The sequence below is a fragment of the Larus michahellis genome, chromosome 2 (genome assembly GCF_964199755.1).
Source record: "Larus michahellis chromosome 2, bLarMic1.1, whole genome shotgun sequence".
NCBI lineage: Eukaryota > Metazoa > Chordata > Aves > Charadriiformes > Laridae > Larus > Larus michahellis.
In genome coordinates this window covers 134,630,170-134,655,281 of record NC_133897.1, presented here as the reverse complement: position 1 = coordinate 134,655,281, position 25,112 = coordinate 134,630,170, and the positions used below count along the sequence as shown (strand labels likewise).

Sequence of the window (25,112 nt, the reverse complement as noted above, 5' to 3'; positions counted from 1 at the left end):
TAATGAAGGATTATTATTATTATTATTTAACTTAATAAAATCTTTTATTAAGATACAGCTGTATATTAATTAACATGCCTCATATGGGAAAATATTAGACAAAATATCATCCTGAAGGCTTTTTTTCTTAGCTGTGGTTGGAGCAGTTGGTAGTGGTTTCCGTGCTTTGCACAGTAACATAGACTTACTTGGGAAACGTGAACTCAGACTCTGTTCCTTCCATAGCCTTAAGGTATTCATAACGACATGTCACAGGAGACTGTCTAAATGCAAGTTCTGCTATTTATCTGCCTTCCCAGATAACCAGAGCCACTGTGTAACAACAATTTAAAATACTCAGGATTGTACAGAGGAAGCACGAGATGGACTGTTATTGCATCCCAGTTAAAGAAGCCACTGAAGAAAATCATGTAGGGAGCATGGGGTGATCCTCAGGATAGGTCAGTAACTGCTGTGATCATTAGCCTATGGAGTCAGGCTCTTCCCTGTGCTCTTTTCCTTGACCCATGAATGTTGAGTTATTTTTTCTGCAACAGCACAATTTTCCCTGTCACTGATCCTGGAGGTTCGATTGTCACCGAGGAGGTGGGATGTGTGGTTTGTTGGCTTAAAGCTAAGAAATCTAACATCTGTATTTTTTGTACTCCGGACAAGTGTTCTCACATCCGTGCCATTGTCAAAAAAGGGAGTCTCACCTCCACCCACTTCTCGAGTGGTCATCTTCTCCATGAAAACAGTGAGCTCTGCTCAGGCCTGTCGAAGAGCCGGAAGAGCCAGCTGTCCTAAGGAGTGGATTATGCATCTGTAGATACTAGCTGACCAAGCTGCCAGGTCCTCTGCATGTGGTCCTGGCTCTGCAGCTGAACTCCAGAGAGGAACAGGAGTTCGCCTCTGGGCTTGAAGTACCTCATTGCCTGCAGGTAGCTCCTTAGTCAGCATGTAGCTTAGGTTGTTCTTCAGAGAAACCTGGCTCTCCTCTTAGCACCGAATAAAGAAACTGAGTACTTAACTTTAGACCTTTGATATTATTCCAGGGATGTGCTATTTAAAACTTTGCTCTTACAGTGCCTAATTTGTAAGCACCTGAATTATTTATTGAATCTAACCCTGACAGGTTATTTTGTAACTAGCAAGATTTTGAATAAGCTCTTTTGACAGCTGTGGTTAATGGATTTTAATAATAGGTGCTAGGATGACATGATAAAATAGCCGTTAGCAGATCTTCCAGACTAAAAGCCAGCTGTTCAGTAAAATTGTTGAACATATATCTATATTTTTGACTGTAACTGTAAATGGAGGAAAACCAGGTCCATAGTTGCAGAGCTCAGTTAATCAGAGTCAAGGAGTGTCTAATCTGCATTGCTGAGCTGCCAGTTGGAGAAGTTCCTGAGTTTAAGAAGTCAGAGTTCTTGAGGAAATCTGGTTCCTGCTTGTTAACATGTCTCTTTAAGCACTTTTTGAGCTACATAGTTCCCAAGGTATACCCTTCTTACCAGAGAAGCATGTAGGACAGTATTCATGGTGCCCGATCCATACCAAATCATTAGTACTCTTTTTATCTTTCTACCTGCATCGCAGTAGCAGCCAGAAGTAGGGGTTAATGACTGTAGAGCAAATCCAGGTGCACACAGACAGTTCCTACTTAAATCAATATACAAATGGTAGTAGAAGCTGAATCTGTGGGTAGATTTGGCCTTTCCATTAAAAAGGGGAGCTGCAAGCAGTGGAAAATATAAAATAATGCAATAAAAAGTACATCTACCACTTCACAAAATTAATAGGAAGGTGGCTGGTATAGATTTTAGATGAAGACTAATCCTTCACCTCAAGATGCATTTGCTAAAGAAATGGTTGAATTTGTATGTAAAATAGCAGCAGTGGACTAGGCAGGGGAAAAATATGTATTACTAGAGTTTTCTGCAATGCTGTCATTTAACTTGATCACTGGAGTGATGAGTCACTGACGGCAGATTAGTTTTTTATTTCACCTTTAGGAAATACTCAAGTACCCTCATAGGATTTTGAGGTAAAAGGAGAAGCAATGAAGTCATGATACTACTCCTGTGTTTCAAAAAGACAGGTTACAAATATTTTACTTAAAAAAAAAAAAGGAATATAACCCTGAAAGTGATAGAGGGGGCAGAAATACTATAGCTTTATTTTCTTGCTAGAAAACCAGAGGTTTTTCTTTCCTCCTTGCTGTATAATAAAGGCAAACTCTGGGGCACTTGAAAGGTATTCTCATACCTGAGACAAAAAGCTGAGTCCAAGTGTAAGGCTCAACCTCTCCTCTCCTGTACTCAAGGGCTAGACAAAGTACAGCTTGCATTTTATCCACCAGATTCAGCAGCATCTTCCAGGTTTTCCAGATATTGTCAGAATCCTCAGATCCAAATAGTAAGTTGGAATTTATACATCTAATCTAAAATTTTTAAAAACCTGTGGAAGAAGTCCTCTTTTAAAATATTAACCTTTTCAGTTCCTGCATTCTGTGAGAATATGTGGCACTCGCCATACACTAGCTCTCCCCAGAAAGTGGTTTTATTTTGCAGTTCCCCTCTAATTCCAAACAGTGAGAGCCAGGATTGCTGGACACTACGGGCTAGTAAGGAATGTATAGGAGCTTAACAGCAGGAGCAACAGACCCAGGTTAAAAATTCAGTGACCAGGAACAAATGTGCCCTTTATTTCATCTCCCAGCTAAAATCCTAGATAGAGTTTATTGGCTTTAAGCTTTTCTCATTTTGTAGAAAAATTTAAGCTCAGTGTTTCTTCTTAATCACAGCCACTTTAAATGGGACATATATGGCTCTATAAATAAAGCTAGCACAGAAGAATTCTTTGTTTAAAAGATCTGGAAATTGTTTGATGGTTAACTATTAAATGGTATCTAAAATACCTGGAATTTCCTCTGAAGAAGTGCATACCTCTACTGAGAATGACAAAATCAAATTTACACCACAGGTGGTGGAAATGTACTACTTGATGGTCTCAAAGTCAGGAGCTAAGTATATGTCTGGAAAATACTGAGCTAAAGTGGTTCTTCAAGGTCACACAGCACATTACTGTCACAGTCACCGTCTTTTGAATGAAAAAGATGTTTTTATCCTACAAAACACATCAAGAGTTCAAGTATTTTCATTCAATTTGAAATGAACTAGAGACCTCCTGAAATTTTTGCACACAAAAGAATGAGCAACTATGAATGTGCCACAGCAAGCACAGTCATTAGCCCAGTGGCTATGTGTTGTGTTCGTCTGTGATATTTTGATTGGATGGTCTGTCCTGGACCTAGAAAATCTTTTCTCAAAACTGACATATTCTCATAAAAAGATTTGTTTCTTGATTTAGTGTATTTCTGAGAAAGAAATTTGACCAGCTCTTCTGACTCCTAGGTCAGTGTCCTATCCAGCTGGTCATATGTCCCCCCCCAGTAGATATATATGAGTCCCCTCTTTGAGGAGTAGCAAGATCTGCAGCATCTTCATAATACTTCTGATGCACTTTTCTTCTCAAATTTTGAGTCTTGACATAAAAAGGCTGGAATGAAGGATATGGTGTTGTACATACCCAAGTGAAGGCAGGGAGCCAACAAAATGCTGTTGTAATTACAACTGAACATTCTTGTATCATAAAACTGCAAAGAAAAAGCTATAAATCAGAGCTGGCCTGGTGGTCCCTGGCAGCAAAGCACAGGAGATTTGAGCTCATTCACTGAGCTAGCCAAGAGTGGGATCCTCGAGGAGACAGCGGCTCATTCCAAGGGAAGGGCATTCCTCGTGTCTCCTGAGTGATGGTCATGAAGCACCGATTTTGGTGGGAGTCAGATCCAGCCTTCAGCCCTGCAGGAGTGATAGTCTGAAAAGTGCTGGCCATTGTGGAAAAGAAAGCAAGTTGAGAATCGGAGGAATTTTATCTTCAAGAGCTCTTGTGTGTGTGTTTAGGAGCCTACTGCTTTCAGTGTTAGGCCTGTGCTATTGTCCAAATGCCATACGTGATCACTTATTGCTGTACTTGAGTACGTAAGATTTAATTCAGGTATCTAGTTTCACATTTCCATGCACTCACTCGTGACACCAAACCATGCTAAAACCTTTTTACGGGCATTACAAAAATGAAATTAAGTAACACTATCCAGAATGTCTCTACTGAAGTTCCTGCCACTAATGAACGTGGATTCAAACTTCATCTTCATTTAGAAATGGGTTTTTCTTCTATCCTGGAACATTTTTCCTTTTTTCTTTCTTGTGTCACATGAGGATGTAACTCTTTAAAAGTCGTTGATCTGCCTGGATAATTTACCAGTTTTGAAAAAAAAGAAGTAAGTAGCAAGAGGGTAGGAAGGTATTTAAGCTGTTGGTGTTGGGCAGTTTTCTAGAAACTTTCTTTAACACAAGCTGGGGGTTGAGGGGTGGGGTGGGGGAGTTGTTTCCTGTCTCTCTGAAAGAGCCCACATTTACAAACCGTTTGGGAGGGGCTAAATTAGATGATCTACTGTTGTTAAAATAAAAATTAAAAAAATCCTGCGAGTGTACAAGTGATTACAGCAAAACAACCCCCAAATTGACAGCTGCACAAACAGCACTTGCCCAGCAGTGGTAGTCAGCTACTAGGAATGCCCAGTTTCCCATCAGATTGGTAAGAATTTATAATTAATAGCACATTTGGGGACTCTTCTGTAATGAAACCACAACTTAGTCTGCTAACCTGATTATGGAGGAGGTAAAGGAGAGAGGGCAGAAATTCAGAGTCTCGCTTTGCCGAGTACATTATCTCCCTGTTGATAGCAGTACAAGACCAAGACAGACAGCATTTTCCAGAATCAGCCCCTAGACTGGTTTAAGAGCTGAAATCCTGAAAGGTGAAGGGCTCTTTCCCGAACAGATGTGACCCCCTTCAACTCTGATAAACTTCCCGAAAAGATGAGGGAAATCTGTACCGCACAGGATGTGCTCAGCACATTGAGGGATTGAGTTAGTAATGTCCCTGATAATTGTGGATACCTCATTGTAGGAGTCAGTTTTTATTTAAATTTTTTTAATAGGAGTATACACATCTGTCTTTATACCCAGCAGCTTTTCTGGCCCACAAGAAGTCCTCTGTGAGTTTCCCCAACTGAGCTCAGTGGGATCTCTGTCAGCTGCAAGATTTATGTAATCTTTTTCAGTCCTGAGAACTGTTCCTTAAGCTTTTCACATCTGGATTTAATTGGAAAGACATTAAAAGACATTAAGTGTGCTGGAAAAGCATATTTTAGAGAAGATCTTTATAGACACTTCCATTAAAGGAGCTGATGGTTGTAGGTTAAAATGGGATGAGGACAAGCCATCAACAGTTAGCAAGGACAAAATTACATTACAAACTACTTCAGATGAGAAGTTCGGCCTGTAGCTCTTGGGCCTGACTCTGATCTCACTTAAATCAACTTCAATTAGGAGAAAAATACCAGTTAATGCAGTGTAAAAATACTCTGAGATCAGAATCAAAAACTTTTGCCTTTTGGAAACACTCAAATTTCTAATTACATGCCATATATGCTAAATATAATGCTTTTAGCTGTCAATCTAGATTTGGCACTTTGTTGGATGTACATGCACACTTGTAAAATGACACTTGGAGAACGAAGAGGGGGCTTGGTCGTTAGGGCTCTGAGGATGGAAGTAACCTTCTCCGAATGCTGCTATGTTGGCCACAGGGGTAGAATTACACAGAAGCAGAGATACGATACAATTTAGTACATGGGCTTCATTACAGATGTTGTAATGAAAGAATCTACAGCCCTAAACTCCCCCATTGTTCCAGCTATAAAGTGCTGCTTGAAGAAGCCAATGGGCAGTCCGTGGCATTAAGTGTAATCTATTGCTTTTGTCTTCAAACCAAAGTTTCTAGTCATGTTTAGACTGACATGCACTTAAAATCTAAGGTAATGGTCTTGGTATGAGAGAACAAACATTCTTTCATTTTAAAATTGCTAAAATCGAGGAATCTGATATTTAGGAAATTACTCCCATGTCTAAAGTAAAGTGTATGGTCTTTAGAAATAGAAACATGTCAAGCTTTAAAGGAAAAAAATGCATTTTGGTAAAACATTGGAGGAAAAAAAAGTACTCTCTAGAATATTTCAGCAAAACAGTTGTTAGAGGCTCTCACTTGCCCTCTTCTCTTAAAAGGGAGTCTTTTTCTCTGCTATGTCATGGAAAGTGTTTAACATTAATGGGATAATTATAGCTTGCTGGTGATGGTGACAGGAATGAGGCATTTGAATTCAAATTGTGTCTGCAGTGAAGACTGTTCTTTTATTTTCTATCATTAAATACCCTTTTTTCAGAATCTCCCTCTGTCTGTCTTGAGCTATGATAAAATGCATGTAAACTACTAAAACCGATTCTTGCTTTTATTGCCTGACCTTGGGCCAACCCTTTAGGTGTTCACGCACTCTCTCTTCGCTTCGGTTTCCTTCTCTTTAAAAACAGGAATATTAAAACTACCTCTGGTCCTTAGTGCCATTTTACTTCATGACGAAAAGGATATTTGCAAGTAGACGTGAAAAGTATTTAAGCGCTAGTGAGTGTGGTTTACAAGTTTAGTTTACTTTACATGGAAGAGTAACTGTGTTGAAATAAACATTGAGTAATACTTGATAGTTTGAACTTTGTTCAATTTTGGTGTGGAACTTTGAGAATTCATAAAAATATTTTAATACTCGTTTTTTTGACAACTCTGCATAAGCAGTTGCCTAAAAAAACTACTTAAATAACAGAATAAATGGTTATATTTTGTTTAGATACAGCTCAGTTTAGATGTTACAACATTGTTCATTTTGTTAAAACAGTTCTGACTGCACCTACACTACTCATAATAGGGCCCATTCCCTGGTCGGGAATGACATGGTCTTTGCCTTGTTTATGTACTGCTAGCTATGTAGTGAAGGCTGTGGTAGTGATGTTAAAAACAGGATGGAACTGTGGAGGTCAGGAAGATGAAGAGTATTGTCTATTGCAGCATATTTTAGAAGTCACCATGAACTCTTACACAGCTGAGAACCTCAATCCACGTATTTAAAATCAAGAGGTCAAAATCCCCTGCAACACAGATAGGGTTAATGACAGTGGACTTGCAAATCTATGGCAGTGATGTGGAGAAATGCCTATAAATAAATAATTAAATAAACCAAATTGTTCTGAGAACACAGCTGACAAGGATATTTTCCAGCCATCAGTGATGAAAGAGACAGTGATTCATGGCCTTTCTTCCCTGCTGGTGCGGGATTTTGCCTGAGGATATACATTCTGCTGTTTTCAGTTTTAGGTTTAAGGCCATGTTTCTTAAAATCGCCTGTAATTTTTGTCTGCAGCTTCTCAACCATGCTTGAGTGTTGTCTCAATTGCATGATCTACCTACCCATACAATAACTGTCATCTAAATGCTCTCCTTTAAAAGCCTCTAATTATTGAAAGCACCTATATTACTCAGATGTCTACCTCCTTTGGAAAGTTAGTGTTAAGTAGCTTTTGTCTGAGCATACAAAATGAGAAGCCAGACTAATTTGAAGATTAATTGCTGCCTGGTGAAATTCTGTTGTATACATTTAGTGTAAACTCTTGGAAATTTAATTCTAAAATATTTTTCTCCATGTTGATAAGTAAGCTGTGATGATGCATGATTCTCTTCCTGTCTCTGCTCCTTCAATTGTAACAATTGAAGAAAAAATAAGAAGTTTTGAATTTAGAAATAAATTTACTTTAAAAGAACTTCCAAGTTTTTAGACCAGAACTAGTAAAGACTGAAGAGTATACACTGAAAACATTCTGAAATTATCTGACAAAAGAGGCTTGATTAGGACTTATTTTAACTGCTGATGCTGGGGCCAAACTTTCGCACTTCACTTCACCATTAGAGGACACAGACACACCTCCGTAGACACTGGCATTGAACCTGAAAGCTCTTTCAAGATGTTCATGAAGTGCCAACTTACTGATTTCCAGCATAGATTGACACAGAGGCAAAAGTTAGCATTTTGGTAGCTCTTGAAAATGTTGCTCCTGCAGTTGAGAATATGTGAAGAGGGAGGAGTCTGAGAAGATACAGATTTAAGAACATTTATTCTTTGAGTCCAGTCCAGATCTTTCAGCAATCCTTTCTTCTTTTATTCCGACCCACAAGTAAGAACACAGCCTAAACTTGGCAACCAGACTAGCCTCTCCACACTGGATTAATCTCTAACATTAGCATTAAATTCATTAAGTTTGAAGTTCAGTATTATTTATCAAATACTCTTCATATGAAAGCATACCTTTTAATTGTTTTAAAAATTAGGTGCTTTTCAGTATGGTTTTCTCTCTTTGTGGATAGAAACTCTTGAATTGCCATTAAAGCAAGAGAACTGTCTCAACCCAGATGATCATGCAGCTTTTTCTTGGGCTTTGAGATAATGTTTTGCCATGCATTATGTCTGGAATTATTGCATAGTCCCAGGAACGGCGGTCAGATTTCTACTGTGGTGACTCACATGCTAAAATAAGCCATGCATAATTGACTCTCTCTCTACTGTTAACTCAAGCAGTCTACTTAAGCAGATTGTTGAAGATGAAAACCTGTGGAAATAAAATTCCATGTTTAATAGCGTCTTTCACTCCATTCACTTCTTGGAATATTGGAAGACATGGAGGAAAGAGTATTTGTCTCTGATAAAACTAGATGGAAGAAGGTGACATGCACGCTGTTGTTGATAGAAGCTCTGCTTAATACGTTGGAAAAATTGTTCAAGAACAGTTAATCCTTACTTTAGGATTACCCCGAGAAAGCTGGCAAGGTCAGGCTGTACGTGGATTGTGTGTCATTTAAATGCTGGCTGCATGAGTTGCCTGGAGGTAGCATTAACTACTGCGTGGGACTTGCTCTAAGCTACATCCATGAATCATCGTTCTTTGTTTGAAGATACTGGACTCCTGTCCTCCAAGCTCCTTCTCTTGACAGGTGCGATCAGTAGCCTTAATTGTAGTGCCTATCAGGTGACTGTGCCTTTGTGCAGAGATTAATCAGTTTGGAAAATGCTATTTCCATGTAAACTACATGAGTTAATCAGATTATAACCCTGTGTTTTTCATGCATATCATAAACTGTGTGAGGAAAGGACTTAAAGTCATTTAATTAAGGTTTACATTGTGCAGTGTGAAAAGCCTTTCTGAATTTAATTTTTAAACAGATGTTAACAATGGTTCACATGAAATCTAATCAACTGGGGAGAACGGCACATTGTGAGGAAAGTGGCGAAAACTAGCAGAAGTTACTGCTTGTGATACAGTAAATTCATTTACAACAGAAGCTGTGGGGAAAAGGGATTTGTTTGCAATACCCATCACCTAGTTTTGGTTCAGCCTGCATGTAGCCAACCTGGTAAATCCAAGAGAATTAAATGGATATGTTAAGAAGTCACATTTTAGCTACTTTGTGTGTATGTATGTAAGTCTACACAAGCAAATATATCTTCCGTTTGTGTGTTTCTGTATGCATGCAATTTTGGGTGTGGACACATTGAAGGCAGGTGGTAGCTTGGTCAAAAATTTCTTCATCAAGAGAAGGCAAAAACAATCACCAAGAACAATCATTTTGAATACATAAAAATTTAAATAGTTGCTCAGCTTTGGGACACTAAGTCCTCAGACTCACCTCTACAGCTGTGATATTGTTGGGGTTTTTTCAATAGCCTTTAAATGCGAAATTTAAATCCACATATTAAAAAGTCATGAAGTGCATCTCATTACTGATGCAGACAGCTTTGCTGCAATGTTATTGCACAGATGATGTTGCCTTTTGAGGCCTCAATTGTCAGGGAGAGGGAAAGAACCTCCCTGATTTGGGGGGCATTTTTTCCCTTGGCTTAGAAAACAAATGAACATTGATTGTTTGTAAATACACTGGCTACCAGTTTTGTTTGTGCATTAACTCTGCCGTTGTCTGGGCTTCTGGCTTGCCAGTGAAACTGCGGACTAGAGTTAGAGCTGTCTAACATTTTAACCTGACATGCAAGCATTTTCTCAAGCCTAAACTTGGGCACAGCCCGAGCCTTGTTCATGTATATGGCATGTGACTACAGGCAGTACGACCACAATGAGTCATTTGACTCTGCAAACTCAACCTTGAAGTAAGACCCAGCTACTAAAGACAGTAAAATCTTGTCCTTCGTGACCTACTCTGGACCCTGACTTAATTCACTTTTGCAGCGTAACTATTTCTGCCCATAATTTTACGTCTTCAGAAAACACTGAATAAGGCCAAGCTGAGTATGTTTTTCTATGTACTTAGAAAACTGATGTTAGGGGACATATCACCAGTAAACTAACAGTATCAAGCAGTGTGTTTATTAGGATTGTCTTAGACCTCCTTGGTAAAGTCAACTGGAAGGGCCACAGAGAACAACAAACTTTTACAGTTTTCAGCTTCATGGAATAATCTGTAATGTAATATAGATTTAAGAGGAAAAACAAAAACCACATGCTGTGCTAAAACAAACATGTGAAAAATTTATCGTGAGGATGTGGTCTTAAATGCACATGGGCTAGTACAGTGCCTGTCGGCTGTTCTTGCTAAAAGAATGATCTAATGTTACTAGCTTGTCATTATAAGACGCTTAATCCCTAGAGTGAGAAACAGGAAGAATATTCGCAAGTTTCAATTCTATTTACTAATTGCCAGTTGACTTGAGGAAAGCTAAAAAATGACTGGAAACATCCATCCCCATCCTGATACACACACATACTAATAATGGAAATGGCAGCCAAGACAAACAGCTAGCAGTGCGGTGCATCCTGTTGGCATCGTATTTTTGGCACTGTTGTAGCTACACAGAAAACAAGTGATACAAGAAATGTGTAAGGACATCTGTTCTGTAACCTATGGGGCTTCACTCACAAAACAGTTGTAAAATCTTCTGGGGGAGAGAAAAAATTCTCTATATCTGTGCAGATGCTCTATTGTAAGAAAAATATCAATGGAAGGAAGTGTTGAGCCTTTAAAAGAGGAAATTGTTCACCAGATTCACTGTCAAATGTTCCATTCTTTCCTTTCCTTTTCATTTAACCTAAGTTATCTGCCATTCACAAGTTATATTTAAGCCAAGTGGTGTAAATCTGTTGGGACTAATAGAATTGAATCATGGATTAAATTAGCCTGGTGTCTGCTTGTAACTCTTCTTCGCTGCAGACTACTTGGGCTCTGTGTCACTCTGCTGACTATTCAGGTCACAGCCTCTCAGCTACCAGCTTCCTTCCTGAATCCAGCGTCTTCATGTCTGTCTAAGGGTATGATGGGGAGAAGAGAAACATTAAGGACATCTATTAAGGTCCAAAGTATTGTTTACTTACCAGCTTCTCTCAGCTTTGCTGATCCTTGCAAATGTAACCAGCCTGTGGGAGAATGAAAAGGGGGAGGGGAGGTTAAGACACTGCAAGGCTCTCTCTACCATTCATCTACTGCCCTTCAGTCACATCCCATGAATCGACATTTTAAAAAGGAAAGAAACTTTCCCAAAATTCAAATGTTGTTGCAAAAGTTGGGATATAAGTAGTTAGGCTTCCCTCATTGGTATCTTATGGAGAGAGAGACATGGTTCCGTGAAAAAGAAATCAGATCTCATACAAAACTGGAACACGTTAGGGAACTGGAAGATAAAGAGGGACTGTGAGGTGTAGGAGGTTGGGAGGACTTCGGGAAGGAAAGTTTAGCTCTGGGAGCTGGGAGAAGCTGGGGGTCCTGGGTAGGAGAGCATTTAGGAGCAGGAAAAAGTAGGGGTCTGGGTTGGTGGAGATTTGTGAAGAAGTAGAGGTGATCGTTGCCTCTGCTGTAAGAGAAGACAGAGCTCTGGGATGGATAGTAGGTAGGGGAAGAACAGCTGCACTGGAGTGGCTTGGGAAAGATGTGGGATTGAGGCAGAAGATGGGGGAGCATGGACTTGGTAGTGAGAAGCATGAGCTTTTGAAGAGATCGTCGGCTTCCAAGAGCAACAAAGGTGAGAAGCCTAGCAATGAGGGATGGTGTAAAGCTCTGGCTCTTCAATGGTGCTCACGCAAACACCCTGACACCTCTGCTTGGAAGATCAAGGATACAGATACAGGGCTGCTTTCCTGCCGCTTTCCCCCTCTGATATTTGGTTTCAGAAATACATTAGATCTGAGATCTTATCTTTTATATCACATTTCAGTTTGGGAAGGGCATGATTTGAAGAAGGGTGAGATGAAGAAATGAGACTGCACCACATCACAAGCATTAGGATTCGGATGTTGTGTTGGTATTAAACATGCTTAACATTAAACACTTTGAATCATACCTTCAATTTATTTTCCTCTAATTGTTCCATATTTACTTCCTTGACACCCATATAGTAATGACCCATGCTTACAGGCAAATAATTCATTATTTTATAGTGTAGTACTTCTTCCCTTGCTGTTAGAAGAGATGCCCTTGTGATCTGTTTCTATTGAGATAGCAGCCAATATTCCTCCACGAAGTTCCAAAGCAGTTTCTCTGGAAAGCAACCCTGAAAGCTGCTGTGTAATTTATGTGGTATGCCTTGCAATAGCCAGTTCTATGAGTAAAACAGTAGTAAGTAACAGATGTACTCATATTCAGAGCAATTCTTGAAAGGAATTAGGAAGTTTGCGTTGGCCTAATTAATCTCTTGATGATATGGAGATTTCAGTGACCACTGAGCAAGATCAGACTGTTCTGCATATCATAAGATCAACCTGTGATCTAATCTTGAATGAAACATTGCTTGGCTCTACTCCTTACCAGCTACGATCAGAGCCTTTTCATCCAAGTCACTGTACAAACAAATAACCTGAACAAACAGTTCTTCCACAACAAGTTTACAATTCACACATCAGACCCGGAAGCTAAGAATGGATATAACAAAGTAAACAATGTGGGTTCAAAAACAGATGACGTAGCAATTAAACAGTGTAGGAGGAGCAGATGTCTCAGCTTCCTCCTCTCCTAGCAGTGCTACCTGGTAATGGTTTTTAGATGACCGTACATAAGAAGAAGGGAGATCCTGATTGTTTTGCTAATGTGCCTCAGGAAAAATGGATATGAGAAGACAGGAGATTCTTGTGTGCCAAACCCTACCCATCGAATTGTTTGATTCTCATAGTTGTTAACCCATGACGAGCTAAAGTACAATAGAGGAGCAGTCCTGTGCAAGGCAGCACAGCAGCCCAAATCACTCCCCTTCCTCACCTGATGAGTAGTGCTTGCATTGTGATGAAAAGGACGCCAGGGAGAGGAGGATAAGAGAGAATCTGACATGAAGAAATGTGTTGGATTACTGGGACAAACAGAGGAGTTGAGAGGAGAGTAGATGAAAACCCTTGTTGCCGCCAGAGGAACTATTCGGGTGGAACAAACAGTGATTTTGCTGTGCAGTCAAGATTGAGGATGCAAAGGCAGATAGCGAGTAGAGCTTATAGGATTTGAAAATGCACGTCTGAAACTGCAAGGAACACTATGAAGTGGTAAAGAAAGAGCTGTCTTATAAAAAATGCAAATATATCAAAATGTCAGGAAAACCAGAAGAAATGAGGAAAGGGAGAATCCATTCACTGGGGAACCCAACGGGTGATAAAAGTGAAAGATCCTGTAATGGGAGAAGTTGTTACTGAGGTGAAGCTGAGGCTCAGCCCTTCGCCATAGCATGGAAAAAGGATAAAAAGAAAGATGTGGGCAGCAGAGATTTTAAGCAGAAGAAATTATGTCAGTGGATGGGAAGAAGGAGCAAGTAGAGAGCAGGTTAGCTGTCAGCTAACAAGGGCCCCAGAACACGTGGTAAAGGTAGAGTGGATGGGTAAGTAACAGTGATAATCTGAGGTTTACCAAGACACTTTAGAAAATGTTTAGGTTTTTATTTATTTGCTAGGGGAAAAAAAAAACCCACCATAAAACTTCACTGACTAGAAAGATTCCACCTTCATGCATTATGGGTGGGAGTACCTTGTACAGCCATCTGAAGCTTTATCAGCTAGTCATTACTATAGACAAATCTGAGATACATGGTCTTTCACTTTAGGGCAGCCTGGCAATTTTTGTGCTGTTATTCATCTCACCAAAATACACATTGTCTAATAATATTTAAGTTGTATAAACATACCTTTCACGGGAAGGAGCTGTTGAGAGAATCCAGGCAAAGAATTAGTATGAGAGCAAATCTAGTACTTCATTACAATGGCAGCTCCTGTTCCGGGCAGAATCCCTGCTCTCCGAGAGGAACGGGAAGTGAAGATAGACACATGGATTCTTTCTGTGCCAACAATCAACAAGAGAGCAACTTCCAATTTTCTAAACAGCAGTTGTTGCCTGACAGTGCAGAACAGTGCTGTAGGGCCTGCAGTCAGTTCCAGTGTTTGAGGTGTTACCTTAGGTGACAGTCCCTGTGAAGAGTTACCTTTTTCTCCCCTGTGATTAGTTCTGAATGCATCTTAGATGGGAGTGATTAATGAGAAAAACCCGTTTTTCAGTTCTGCTTTACATTTCACCTTCAAGACTGAACTGACCTCAACATTTTTATTGTGCTGGGTGTGTTTTCAAAGTCAGCCACGTGGTGTCTGAGAGTTTCATAATCAACCTTTGCTAAATTAATTACAAAAAATCATTTGTCTTTTGCCAAAGCAGTTAGGGGGGGAGAGAAGAACAATTTTGAGTCCTAAAGCGGGACTCACGAAGATGAGAGACGAGCTGGTCAGTAAAGAATGCACTTGCACAGAAAAATGTCCGCTGAAAATTGATCGTTCTTCTGTTGCTGATGCTTCATAATCGTCCCATACTGGCTCACCCTGTTTAGCACACTTCGTTACCTGTGCATAAGACATCAGTCTGCTGCGTGGTTCGAGATCCAGCCCCAGAGTGTCAGTAGTGTCCTGCTGACCCCCTTCTCATTGTTCACACCTTCTGCCATCATCTACAAGACAAGAGTTTATCCATAGGAGCTCCAGAAAGCGTGGGATCTAAGAAAGCACATGGGGAAGCTGGAGGGACTTTACAGGCCAGAGAAGCAAGAATCCTAAAAGTATATCATGTTCTTCATGTAGGTGATGAAGCTTGCATTAACACAAATGGAAGTCACTCATATACCCAGGAAGAAGAAGATACTCTCAAACCTGCGCACAAGCAGAGCCGTTTACCAGCTGTCACGTACCCACTCTGTTAGCTCTGTAGCCTAAATGGCTTCAATATATGGGAAATTATTTAAATCTAGAATATCAAAATACATTCCTTCCTTCATTTGGTGTTAATACAGTTGTGTCAGAGGGTTTTTTTGACAACTCATTTTTTCTTTAGGCAGCGTTAAGTGCCTTGAAACAGTTTTCAGAACAAGGACTGGATCCAGTGGAAGGGGCTATGAAAGTTGAAAACGGATCACATGAAAAGTAAGTACCGTTTAAATCCTCTGCATTTTAATGCCTGTGTGGCGTGGCAGATAAGAAATGTTAATTAAAGAGCTTAGTTGCCCTTTTAAACCCGTGCAAAACTATTTCCTCTGGAATTTACGTACAGTTTGTGACAACTTGAGAGGATAAACAAGATACCAGGTTTAGCATTACTAATAATAATTACTAATGAGCTATGAGACAGTCAGTCCTCCTATGGGAAGCCTAAAGAAAAGGATTTTCTTTCCATTGTATGGATTCTGGGTAAGTAGCATAACGTGATTTTTGTCAAACGTGTTGTCGCACATGATATTGCCTGTAAATAAGGATAGCTATCTGCCAATAAGTCCTTATGTCTGCAAGATGAATTTTACCCTAGAGAATTTAAAAGTTAAAATTTCTTTCAGGTCTTAAAAAACTCTTATGTGGACTATGACCTTTAAGTAGTAGACAATAGAACCAGGTTTCACACTGGATTTTCAATTATTTAAGAAAGTGGGATTGTCTGTCCAGTATAGCTTTTTTTTTCCAGCTGCTAGTCTGTTTACGAAAGAAGGTAGTCTTGTGTTACTAAATAAATTAGGAAGTAATAGAATAAAAGAAAGAAGACTAAAAGTGGCATTTGGAATTTTCAATAGATAAATTGTGGCTATTTATAAGCTAATTTAATCAGAAACATTTTTCCATATGATCTCATCAGCATAGTATTTGAACATAAATATTGTTGTTTCACTTTAAAATGTTACCTTCCACGGTGACCTTTGAATCTCATGTGCCATCTGCTAATAAACATGTCTTAAAGATGTGCAACCCTGGACCTTACCACTCTTGTTAATGTATTAATCTTTCAGACAAGTCAAGCATCTGGGAGAGAAAGCAGACAATAAACAGACTAACTCAGGCACCATTGCTCAGGACTGCAAGGATTCAAAGGCTGTCGTCTAGGAGCTTCCCAGCACCCACGGCTGCCACTGCATCCTTATAAACCTGTCAACACGCAATAGGGTGTATGTGTACAAGGAAATGAATGACTAATACCATTATTTGAGTCTTATGTGAAGACAACACTATTCTAACACAGGAGATAGTATACACGGTACTGTTTACTCAACTGTGGAAAAAAACAAAATTGAACATTTCCCTTAGAACTCGAGATCAGAGCATAACTCAATTGCCCAGAGGCAGAAGAAGTCTGATCATGTTACTGGAGGTTAAAATAACAACTAATTAACAAAAAGTGTTAGGGAAAAAAAAAAAAGGGAAACTTTAAAATTGATTAATATGGAGGAAAACAAGTCAGCATTGGTTCAGTTATACAATTTTTTCGTAGTGTAGTTTTAAGTTCAGCTTACTGTTTTTTAAATAATGCTTGAATATTTTAAAATTAACCAATGACAGTGCGGTGAGAATTGTAGTTGTTGTCTTCATATATAGTCATACAGCTTATCTTTTTATGCAGACATTATGCATTCTTCATTCTATATGAATATGTATGACTTTAAGATGCACTACTCAGAGTTGTATGCAAACAGAAGTTTAAATCATGACAAGTATTTGCTTAACATGAACAGATGTTAGTTATGATCAGTCTCGATATACTCCAGGAAAAAAGCAGATATGGTATTGATTTTCCTTGCCATAATCAATTAAAGAGGCGTCTTGCCTCCAAGCAACATTTTCCCCTTCAATTCTGCTCTCTGTTGTGTGAAGCACATCTACACCCCATTCTGTGTGTTGTATCAACCCACCGTTTGCATCAACTGAGTGTTTTTAATCTCTGCATTCGGACCAAGAGCAAAAGGTAGGACTGCAACGTTATCAAGCCAAGGATGGAAGACTGTTGATGTAAAGATCATTCTTTTGTGAAAGGAGCGGCAGCAGGGATGTGGCTGCTCTGTACCAGCCTATTTCTTTTAAGTGTGTGGCCAAATGCAGTAAAACCACATCAGTTCATGTGTACAATGACAGTGTCGTCTCTTTCTTTATCATTCACAGGTAGACAGCTAAGAGAATGAAGTGAAAAAAACCCAATTACAAACTAACAAATGACTGGCTACCACGCCAAAGCCAGGGTCCAACCTACCTTCCCCCATGCCACCACCTTCTACAACCTTACTGCATTAGACCAGTCATCCTGGAATTTAAGTCATTTATTTATCCACAATACAGATATTTTATTTTATGTAAACCTAATGCAACAAACGCATAAAGCTTCTACCAACTGCATAACAGTCACGACAACGTTGCACAAGATGTTAGAAGCATGTAAACCGGGGATCACAACCCAAGTGACTCACGCGGGAAAGCAGGCAAACAGCAACGTAAGGAAATGGTGCAAGGTAGGGTGGCATTGATTCACCTCTGCAACAGGCTTTCAGGGTAGCATGCATCATGCTCTGACAGAATCAGCGGCCACTAAGACTTTGGAGTCCTTTTTTCTACTTCATGTTTCTCGTGGGTATGATTCATTCTCCCCCCCTCCGCAGCGGATGAGGAGCTTTTGTGCTAAAAGTTTGCAGTTTTCTGGGGTCTGACTCCATAAAAGAGTCAGGAGCAAGCTGAACCCTTCAGCTCCCACGGAACTGGGAGATTTCTAGGGGCATTTGGCACCTGGCAGACGCCAGTTATTCAGGCAGCAGCATACAAAAATAATTAGCTCTTGCACATCATCTTTCTCAGGGATATGTTACCTGCCTAACTGGCAACTGGAGCAGAATTTCTACTGCTCCTTCACCTCAGCAGCCAGCTCAGGGAGCTCAGAAACAGGCTCAGTCTGTGCTTTAGCAGTACCTGCCAGTATGCAAAAGAGTACAAATGGCATTGCTGTCCCCTCCCATGGAGAACGAGAACAAAAGGGAGAGGCAAACCCCCTCCTTGACAACTCTGTCCTAAGGGCAAGAGGCTGAGCTCACTGGGGAGAATGTGACAAGGAGACTGGCAGTGTGGTCTCCCTGGCATTAACAGAACCCGCCGTCACTCCAGAGAAACCCTTTGTACTGGTTTGCTCAGAAGCTCAAGGTACAGCTTGATACTTGCTGCCATTCCCAGGGCAAAGCCACGAAAATGTGTCCCCTAAACTTCAGACGAGTTGCTTTGTTGCAAGTGGCCTCAGCGCTGAGCGCCGGGCTTGCTGCAGTGCATGTGGAGAACAGCAAAGTGATAAGCTGCTGGGGAGGTCTTAAGTCCAATGATCTAAAACACAGTTTATTTTCCCTCAGTAACCTCATTTTGTTTTCTGATTTTCCTTCCTGAAATTAGATAAGCATTTGTAAATAGGGACCAATGGAACAAAGTAAACTTTATATTTGGTTTTGTTTAATAATTAGCTAATCACTGGAAGAGTAGCAATATGTCTGAATGTTATTATTAGTTCTAAAAGTGTTGAGTTTACTTTTCTGACAGCAATGAATGTTTTTTTTATTTTTATTTTTTAGATTATACCTTCTTTGAGGTAGAGACTTTGTCAAACTTCTGCTTGCCAAGGATCGAGAATAGTTTAGTTCCCTGTTTTGCACTCATCCCACACCTCTCATCCTGGATCTCAGAGCGCTTTCAAAGATGAGAAAATGCCATATTTTACAGATGTGGATCTGAGGTGCAAACTGGTGCTTAGGAATACGGCAGGAATAAGGAACAAAGCTTAGGACAGGCAGTCTGCCTATCTAGCAAACTACTGAGGGCACTGCGGTCAACACCATGTTCAACTCTTTAAGGACTCAGAACCCAACTTGTCATCAGTTCTGGGCCTATAACACTCACTAATTGGGAGGAATCATGCTAAAGAGAAAACAGGACCCTCAGGAATCCTCTCAGAAAATCTTCTCAACACCTTCTGGGGGTCAGTGAACTAAGAACTTGCACAGGAAAAGTTTCATCACTGAGTGAATGGGGGTATCTGATATGACTCAAAGGGTGAGAATTTGCACAATTACTTTTATATCTGAGTTATCATCTCCAATTGCACACTGGCCTGTCAACAACTCCACACACTCTGGAAGTTTCTGTTCTTGCATTGACACGTGTAGCACTGATTTCCAAAGGGACAGATGCGCTGCTTCCAATGAATGCAAAATGCAGCAGCATCGGGGATGTAGAGCTGGAGAAGAGGGTGCAGGTTTCTGTCCCCAGCCGTCCCAGCATTCACCTTCCACTTACATTAGAGCTGAATTTAGTCCTCAGCTAGAGTCCCCACCGAATTCAAGAGAGCATTATGCTGGTATATAATTTCCTTTGATCGAAGTCATAGTCATAGGATTTAAAAGATTTAGCACTCATCGGTAACATTTTTAAAGGGTCTTTGGATAACGAGTAGAGAGGAACCACAGAAGCTCTTGTTCCTTCTGCCATCTCTCCCTTCTGGAGCATGAGGAAAGGCCTGAGCCACAACAGATTTTAAAAATCAGTAGGGGAGTAGTCGGGATGAACGATTGCAGGAATATGGAATCTCCTCCTTCTTGGCCTGAACTAACAATGAAATCGAATCCTTCCTAACGCGTATGCAAAGCCCTTGATCTCTCTGACAGTACTTTACTACATGCATTTTATTGGTGGGTGGCTGCTTGTTGTTGTTCTCGTCTCTCTGGCCTGCTCCAATTCCCCATGAAACAGCAGAAAGTTTCACATTTCCTGCAGCGAGAGTTGAGCAAAAATTTTAAGCTGGATTTGTTTTCCAGTTAATAGGCAGAGGTTTGGTCTTTTGTTCGTTTGTTTGTTTCAAAACACTATGTCAAAAATATACGCTTGGTAAAAATCTCTTTATCCTCTCCCAGAAATATCCAGCATTTCCCCACTCTCAGTTACACCCCATAAACAGGGAAGATTTTCTTTGCTCAAATAAGAATGGCCTTTGCAACCCCTGAGAGAAATCAGCAGAGGGTTGAAGGCTATTTTTAATGATGGTGAAGACAGGGCCTATGTCAGAGCCCTAAATACAACATTGCGTGGTGATTTTTCTGTGCTTTGGAAGGACATCATTCTGTGACCAGTGGGAACGGAGAGTGACTGTCCTTCACCAGCCTTCCAGCTCAAACATGGCAAGTTTAGCTGCACTGAGCAGTAGTGTTTGGTACCTATATTTGGCGTAGCTCCCCGAGGAGATCGTAGAATCATAGAATGTGTTGGGTTGGAAGGGACCTGTAAAGGTCATCTAGTCCAACCCCCCTGCAGTAGCAGGGACATCTTCAACTAGATCAGGTTGCTCAGAGCCTCATCAAGCCTGGCCTTGAATGTCTCCAGGGATGGGGCCTCCACCACCTCTCTGGGCAACCTGTTCCAGTGTCTCACCACCCTCATTGTAAAGAACTTCTTCCTAATGCCTAATCTAAACCTGCCCTGCTCTAGTTTAAAAACATTGCCCCTCGTCCTATCACTACGTGCCCTTGCAAACAGCACCTCCAGGTCTCCAGAACAGCTGGAAGGAGAGAAGCATGTCCTGAGTAACAGCTTGCTCTGCCTTTCCCTCCCCACAGCCGACGAACCTCAAGCTGAAGGGGTGAAGTACCGCCAGGATGAGGCACAGGGAAGCGCGGCTTCCCCTCTGGGTATTTACCTCTCGTGCAGGTCCCTTTCTGTTTGTAACTGCATTCCTGAGGCGTGATATGAGCTGAGCAAGTGTGTACGTCAGTAGATGAGACGTGTATGAAGTGTTTTGGTGGTATGATTTCTATTATTCCACATGAACGGCACTGGCTTTCGTTTTTGATCATACAGCTTGTTATTTGCTTTATGCAGTTAGTCATGGTTGGCTGTGCACTTTTGTGCTTGGTGTTCTAACTCCGTAGCACTTCAGTACAAAGGAAATTTAAAAAACAACAATGAAAATGTTTCTAATCTGTTCTTAATTAAATAGACCTCAATAACTGATTTATGAGAAGAGGGAAAGCAAAACAGAGTGCTTGATAACCTGAAAATATAACTTAAAATTTAAGGACCAAACTTTCTTTTATTTTTGACAACCAGGATCTAGGGGAGCCTGAATACCTGTGAAGTTTTATCCGACAGCACACAATATATGAGAGGAAACTTAACCTGGATAACACAGTTTATGCCTCTCAGTGCAATATATTAAAAATATCTTTGTGCATTAAAACAGATCACCTAAGCCTGCTTATTTACTTTTGTTTGTGATTATATGTGCAGCATAGCACACATATGCATTTTCTTTTTTATAAGCCATGGGTACCTGTTAAAAATGTTCAAGGGCAATAATAATAAAGTCAATCAAGTCTAATTCCCTGTTTTAAAACAGCCTGTTTCCACCTCCTGCCCCAGCCCCAATTCACTGTAGTTGAACTGGGCTGGAGATAGATATGTTAGGTTTTTTTAACTTATATAGGTTTAAACACAGGAAGTCTTCACATGCGGTTCAAAGCAAAGAAGACGTATTTAAATGTGGCAGGGAAACAGAAATCAAAATGTGACATCTGTCTGTGGTGCAAAAATTGAATTACCTATTGCCTAAAATATACCTCATTTTTCTGAAACTGAAAGACTGAGCTTCATCCAGGCTGTGCTGAATACAGCAGAGGTTTGTCCATTGATTTCAATAGTACCTGAATTTAACCTAATATTGTACGTCCAAGCCACGTAGCTAGCTAGATCAAATATAACTGTGATAACCCAACTACTTAAACTGAAATTTCTTGCCTTGTATTATCATAAAATGACAATTTATTGCAAACAAATCTTGACTTCGTCCTATACAGAAACAAAATATAACGTAAAAGAGATGCAGATTTTTTTTTCTTGTCAAGGAAGACGTACCAGTCTGGAGGGCAGCACAGTAACTATACTCCAACCAGCTTTTATACACAGCCTTATTAACCAAGTCCTCAGTTGTTGTATCACTGGGGTTATTGGTGATTGAAAGTTCAACCCCAGTGGTAACTCATAAAGTTGCGAATTGTTTAAAGATGCCCTAGAAATAGTGTAGGTAGGTATCTGGTAAGCAGAGACTACAGTTCCCGTGTACAATACATGGTAGGAGTAAGCAATTAAATGAGCCCAGAAAAGAAATAGTTCCTTACAAAAGAAAAGTCACCAGGCCTAAGGCTGTGCAGCCAATTTATGCTCCTCACTTCAACAAAGCTACTCTTATTATTGTGAAATATTTGTTGCATGTGATCAACTCAGCACAGAGAAAGATGTTGCTACTATTTCAATGTTTCTTCTAACTCTTAGACAAAATAACCCAGGGCCAGAATGTTAATAATACTGACCTAGCTAAAATATACCAGAAAGGATGAGGTTTTCTGATGTCTTCTGAAAATCTGATCCCAACTGGGCACAATTATCTTGAATATCACCTTTGGAGTCATTTTGAAACTGCTTTTGAAATACCAGCAGATCTATCAGTCTATTGTGAAGACCTACAAAAGTAAGTAAGTGGCTCGTTGAGGAGGAAGGATGCTGTCAAGGCCTTGACACCCCCATGTACAAAATTTTGTGGCAGATTTTGCAGGCATCTGAGGGTAAGTCCGGGAGTCTTCTGTCCCTTCCCCTCTGCATCAGTTGTACTCCGAACTCTTGCATTTGCACAAGAGCTGAGGCAAAAGTTTCCACACAGATTTCAAAAAGATCATGAAAACATTTTCATGAAGCAAAAGTTTGTGAGAAATCAGACTTAATAATTTCCATTATTTTTTTTTCTATTTTCTTTTAAATTTTGGTTTAGCAAAAAACCCTAACAAACCCTTCCCAAATAAATCATGGTTTCGTTTCTTTTTACAAATGAAAGTCCTTCACATTTTGTTTCAGTTGAAGAATAAACACAAAATAGCAGTTTTGCACAATCTAGAAAAAGGGACAGTACTGGCTTTTTTGAATGGAGTTAAACATTTTTTATATAGAGTATATTTTATATATTATCTTATTATAAATGCATACTATGCTTAAATATTACATATACTTGTGTGTTTCTGTGTGTGTGTGTATGGATTCAAACTACGTATATTTGTGTGTGTGTGTCTGTGTGCATTTAAATATGTGTATCCAAATGATCTATCTGCCAATTTGAAAACAGAATGCTATTTTAAGAAGCACCTACATTCTAGATACACAGATGTTGAAGTGGCTTACTTAGAGGCAAACTAGGTATGGAAAAATCTCTGTACACCCCAGATCTAACACAAAACCTCTTAAAGTCCACAGCCAGCCAGCTTCTCAAAGCAGAAGATTGCTCATGTAAATCTCCATTTCTGGGCATGTTCAGAAGCACTTTGATCTTAGCCATGTGAACTATTTCCTACTCCAGACACTTTGGGACTCTGAAGCTGGATGCTCCCTTTCTCCCAAGAAGAGGATACCCTATGCTGTATACTTTCAGGGATTCTTACCAGTTTAGGCAAGATACAAAGTACTGGTGAAGGAGGAACTTCTCCCTACAAAAATCTGCTTTTTACTCAGTAGTTAAGGCTGGAGTTTAACTTCTTCCTCTGCACGTTGCTTCGAAGAATGCCCTGAGCCACCAGGCTGTAGTCTGCTGAAGCAGTGTCATCCATCTCTCCAGCTGGTCCACTTCACTTTGGACAGATCTATTCAGTATTCACTAAATCAGTGAGAAAAGAAAATTACCTGGTGCTTAGGGTACTTGTAGAGTAGGACAGAAAGAGCCTGGCGTTCCAAGTTTTTTCCTTAAAATAGTGAAATATCAATATCAGCTATCAAGAGGCAGTTGTTCATGTTCATTTTTGTACTCTCTGAACCACTGAATATTAAATTATTCTGTACAAAATGGAATGGTTTCCACGGAGATGGGAAGTAGCCCAGTGACTTCCATGTTTTGGTGGCTAAAGCCTTCTTTGAAGGTGGAAAAGTATATTCTACCTGCTAATCAAAGACATTGTCAGCGCAACAAAAATTCGTAGTAATCTGAACCCGTGCGTTTTACAACTCAGTATGGTCTGCAAAAGCATGTGGAAAGTACAGCAGTTGAATTTGATGTACGTATGTCACCCTCCCCCTAAAAAACCAGAAGTGTTCTTACTGAGAAGGAAACTACCTTCCTTCATGACTACTGCACTCGAGTGATGAACTTCCCTCTGAGCAACAGGTGATGTAAGCCCGAGAAACGTATGACCATGACAAACTCAGTATCTTGACAGAAAGACTCATTCTTATGGATTCTTGGAATCAGAAACCATCTGTTGCATCTGAAGTCAAAAGGGAACTATGTTCTAACAGGTACCTTAGGTTTATTGTCCTTCTTAATCACATTAAAAAAAAGGGAGTCTTTTGCTTTTCTTTTTAGTACAGAAGTTAACATCACATACAGCTCCAAGCTTCTGCGGCCTCTCAGCTCTGTTTTTGCTTGCATATTTGCTTTCCCTGGTTTAATCTGTTATTTTTGTTTGATAACTTGAATCCATTCAGATTCATTCTGTCATATTTTGGAGAGAAAAGAGTATAAGAAAAGTTGAGAACAAAAAGGGTGAGTGCATTGGAAATAAAATTAGCAGTTTAATTTTATTGTTTAAGGCCTTCACCAAGGAACAATTTGTGCAATATTGCTGAAAGCCAAAGAAATCTTAACACAAAAAGAGTCAAGAGTTTGATAAAACCCAGATCTCCTGTGTTATGCAATTAAAGGTTAGACAGGGTGATAAGAGCTTTAATTTACCTTTGGGAGATATTAATCAGATTTTGGATTAACTTAAAATATGCTTCCTGTGCATTTCTTGCCAGGTGAAGGTCCTT

The 25,112-nt window shown here is 39.9% G+C and overlaps 1 protein-coding gene across 5 annotated transcripts in view; it reads left to right on the top strand.

Moving 5' to 3' along the window:
* The window catches only part of STAU2 (staufen double-stranded RNA binding protein 2), a 170,740-nt gene extending 153,356 nt beyond the window's left edge, over positions 1-17,384 (top strand). For all 5 annotated transcript variants that reach the window (XM_074577279.1, XM_074577282.1, XM_074577283.1 and 2 more), the window contains 2 exons: positions 15,331-15,419; positions 16,271-17,384. In XM_074577279.1, the coding sequence (XP_074433380.1) occupies positions 15,331-15,419; positions 16,271-16,364 (183 nt within the window). In that variant the 3' untranslated portion in view covers positions 16,365-17,384. The remainder of the gene's footprint in view (positions 1-15,330; positions 15,420-16,270) is intronic.
* Positions 17,385-25,112: the final 7,728 nt, after the last annotated feature.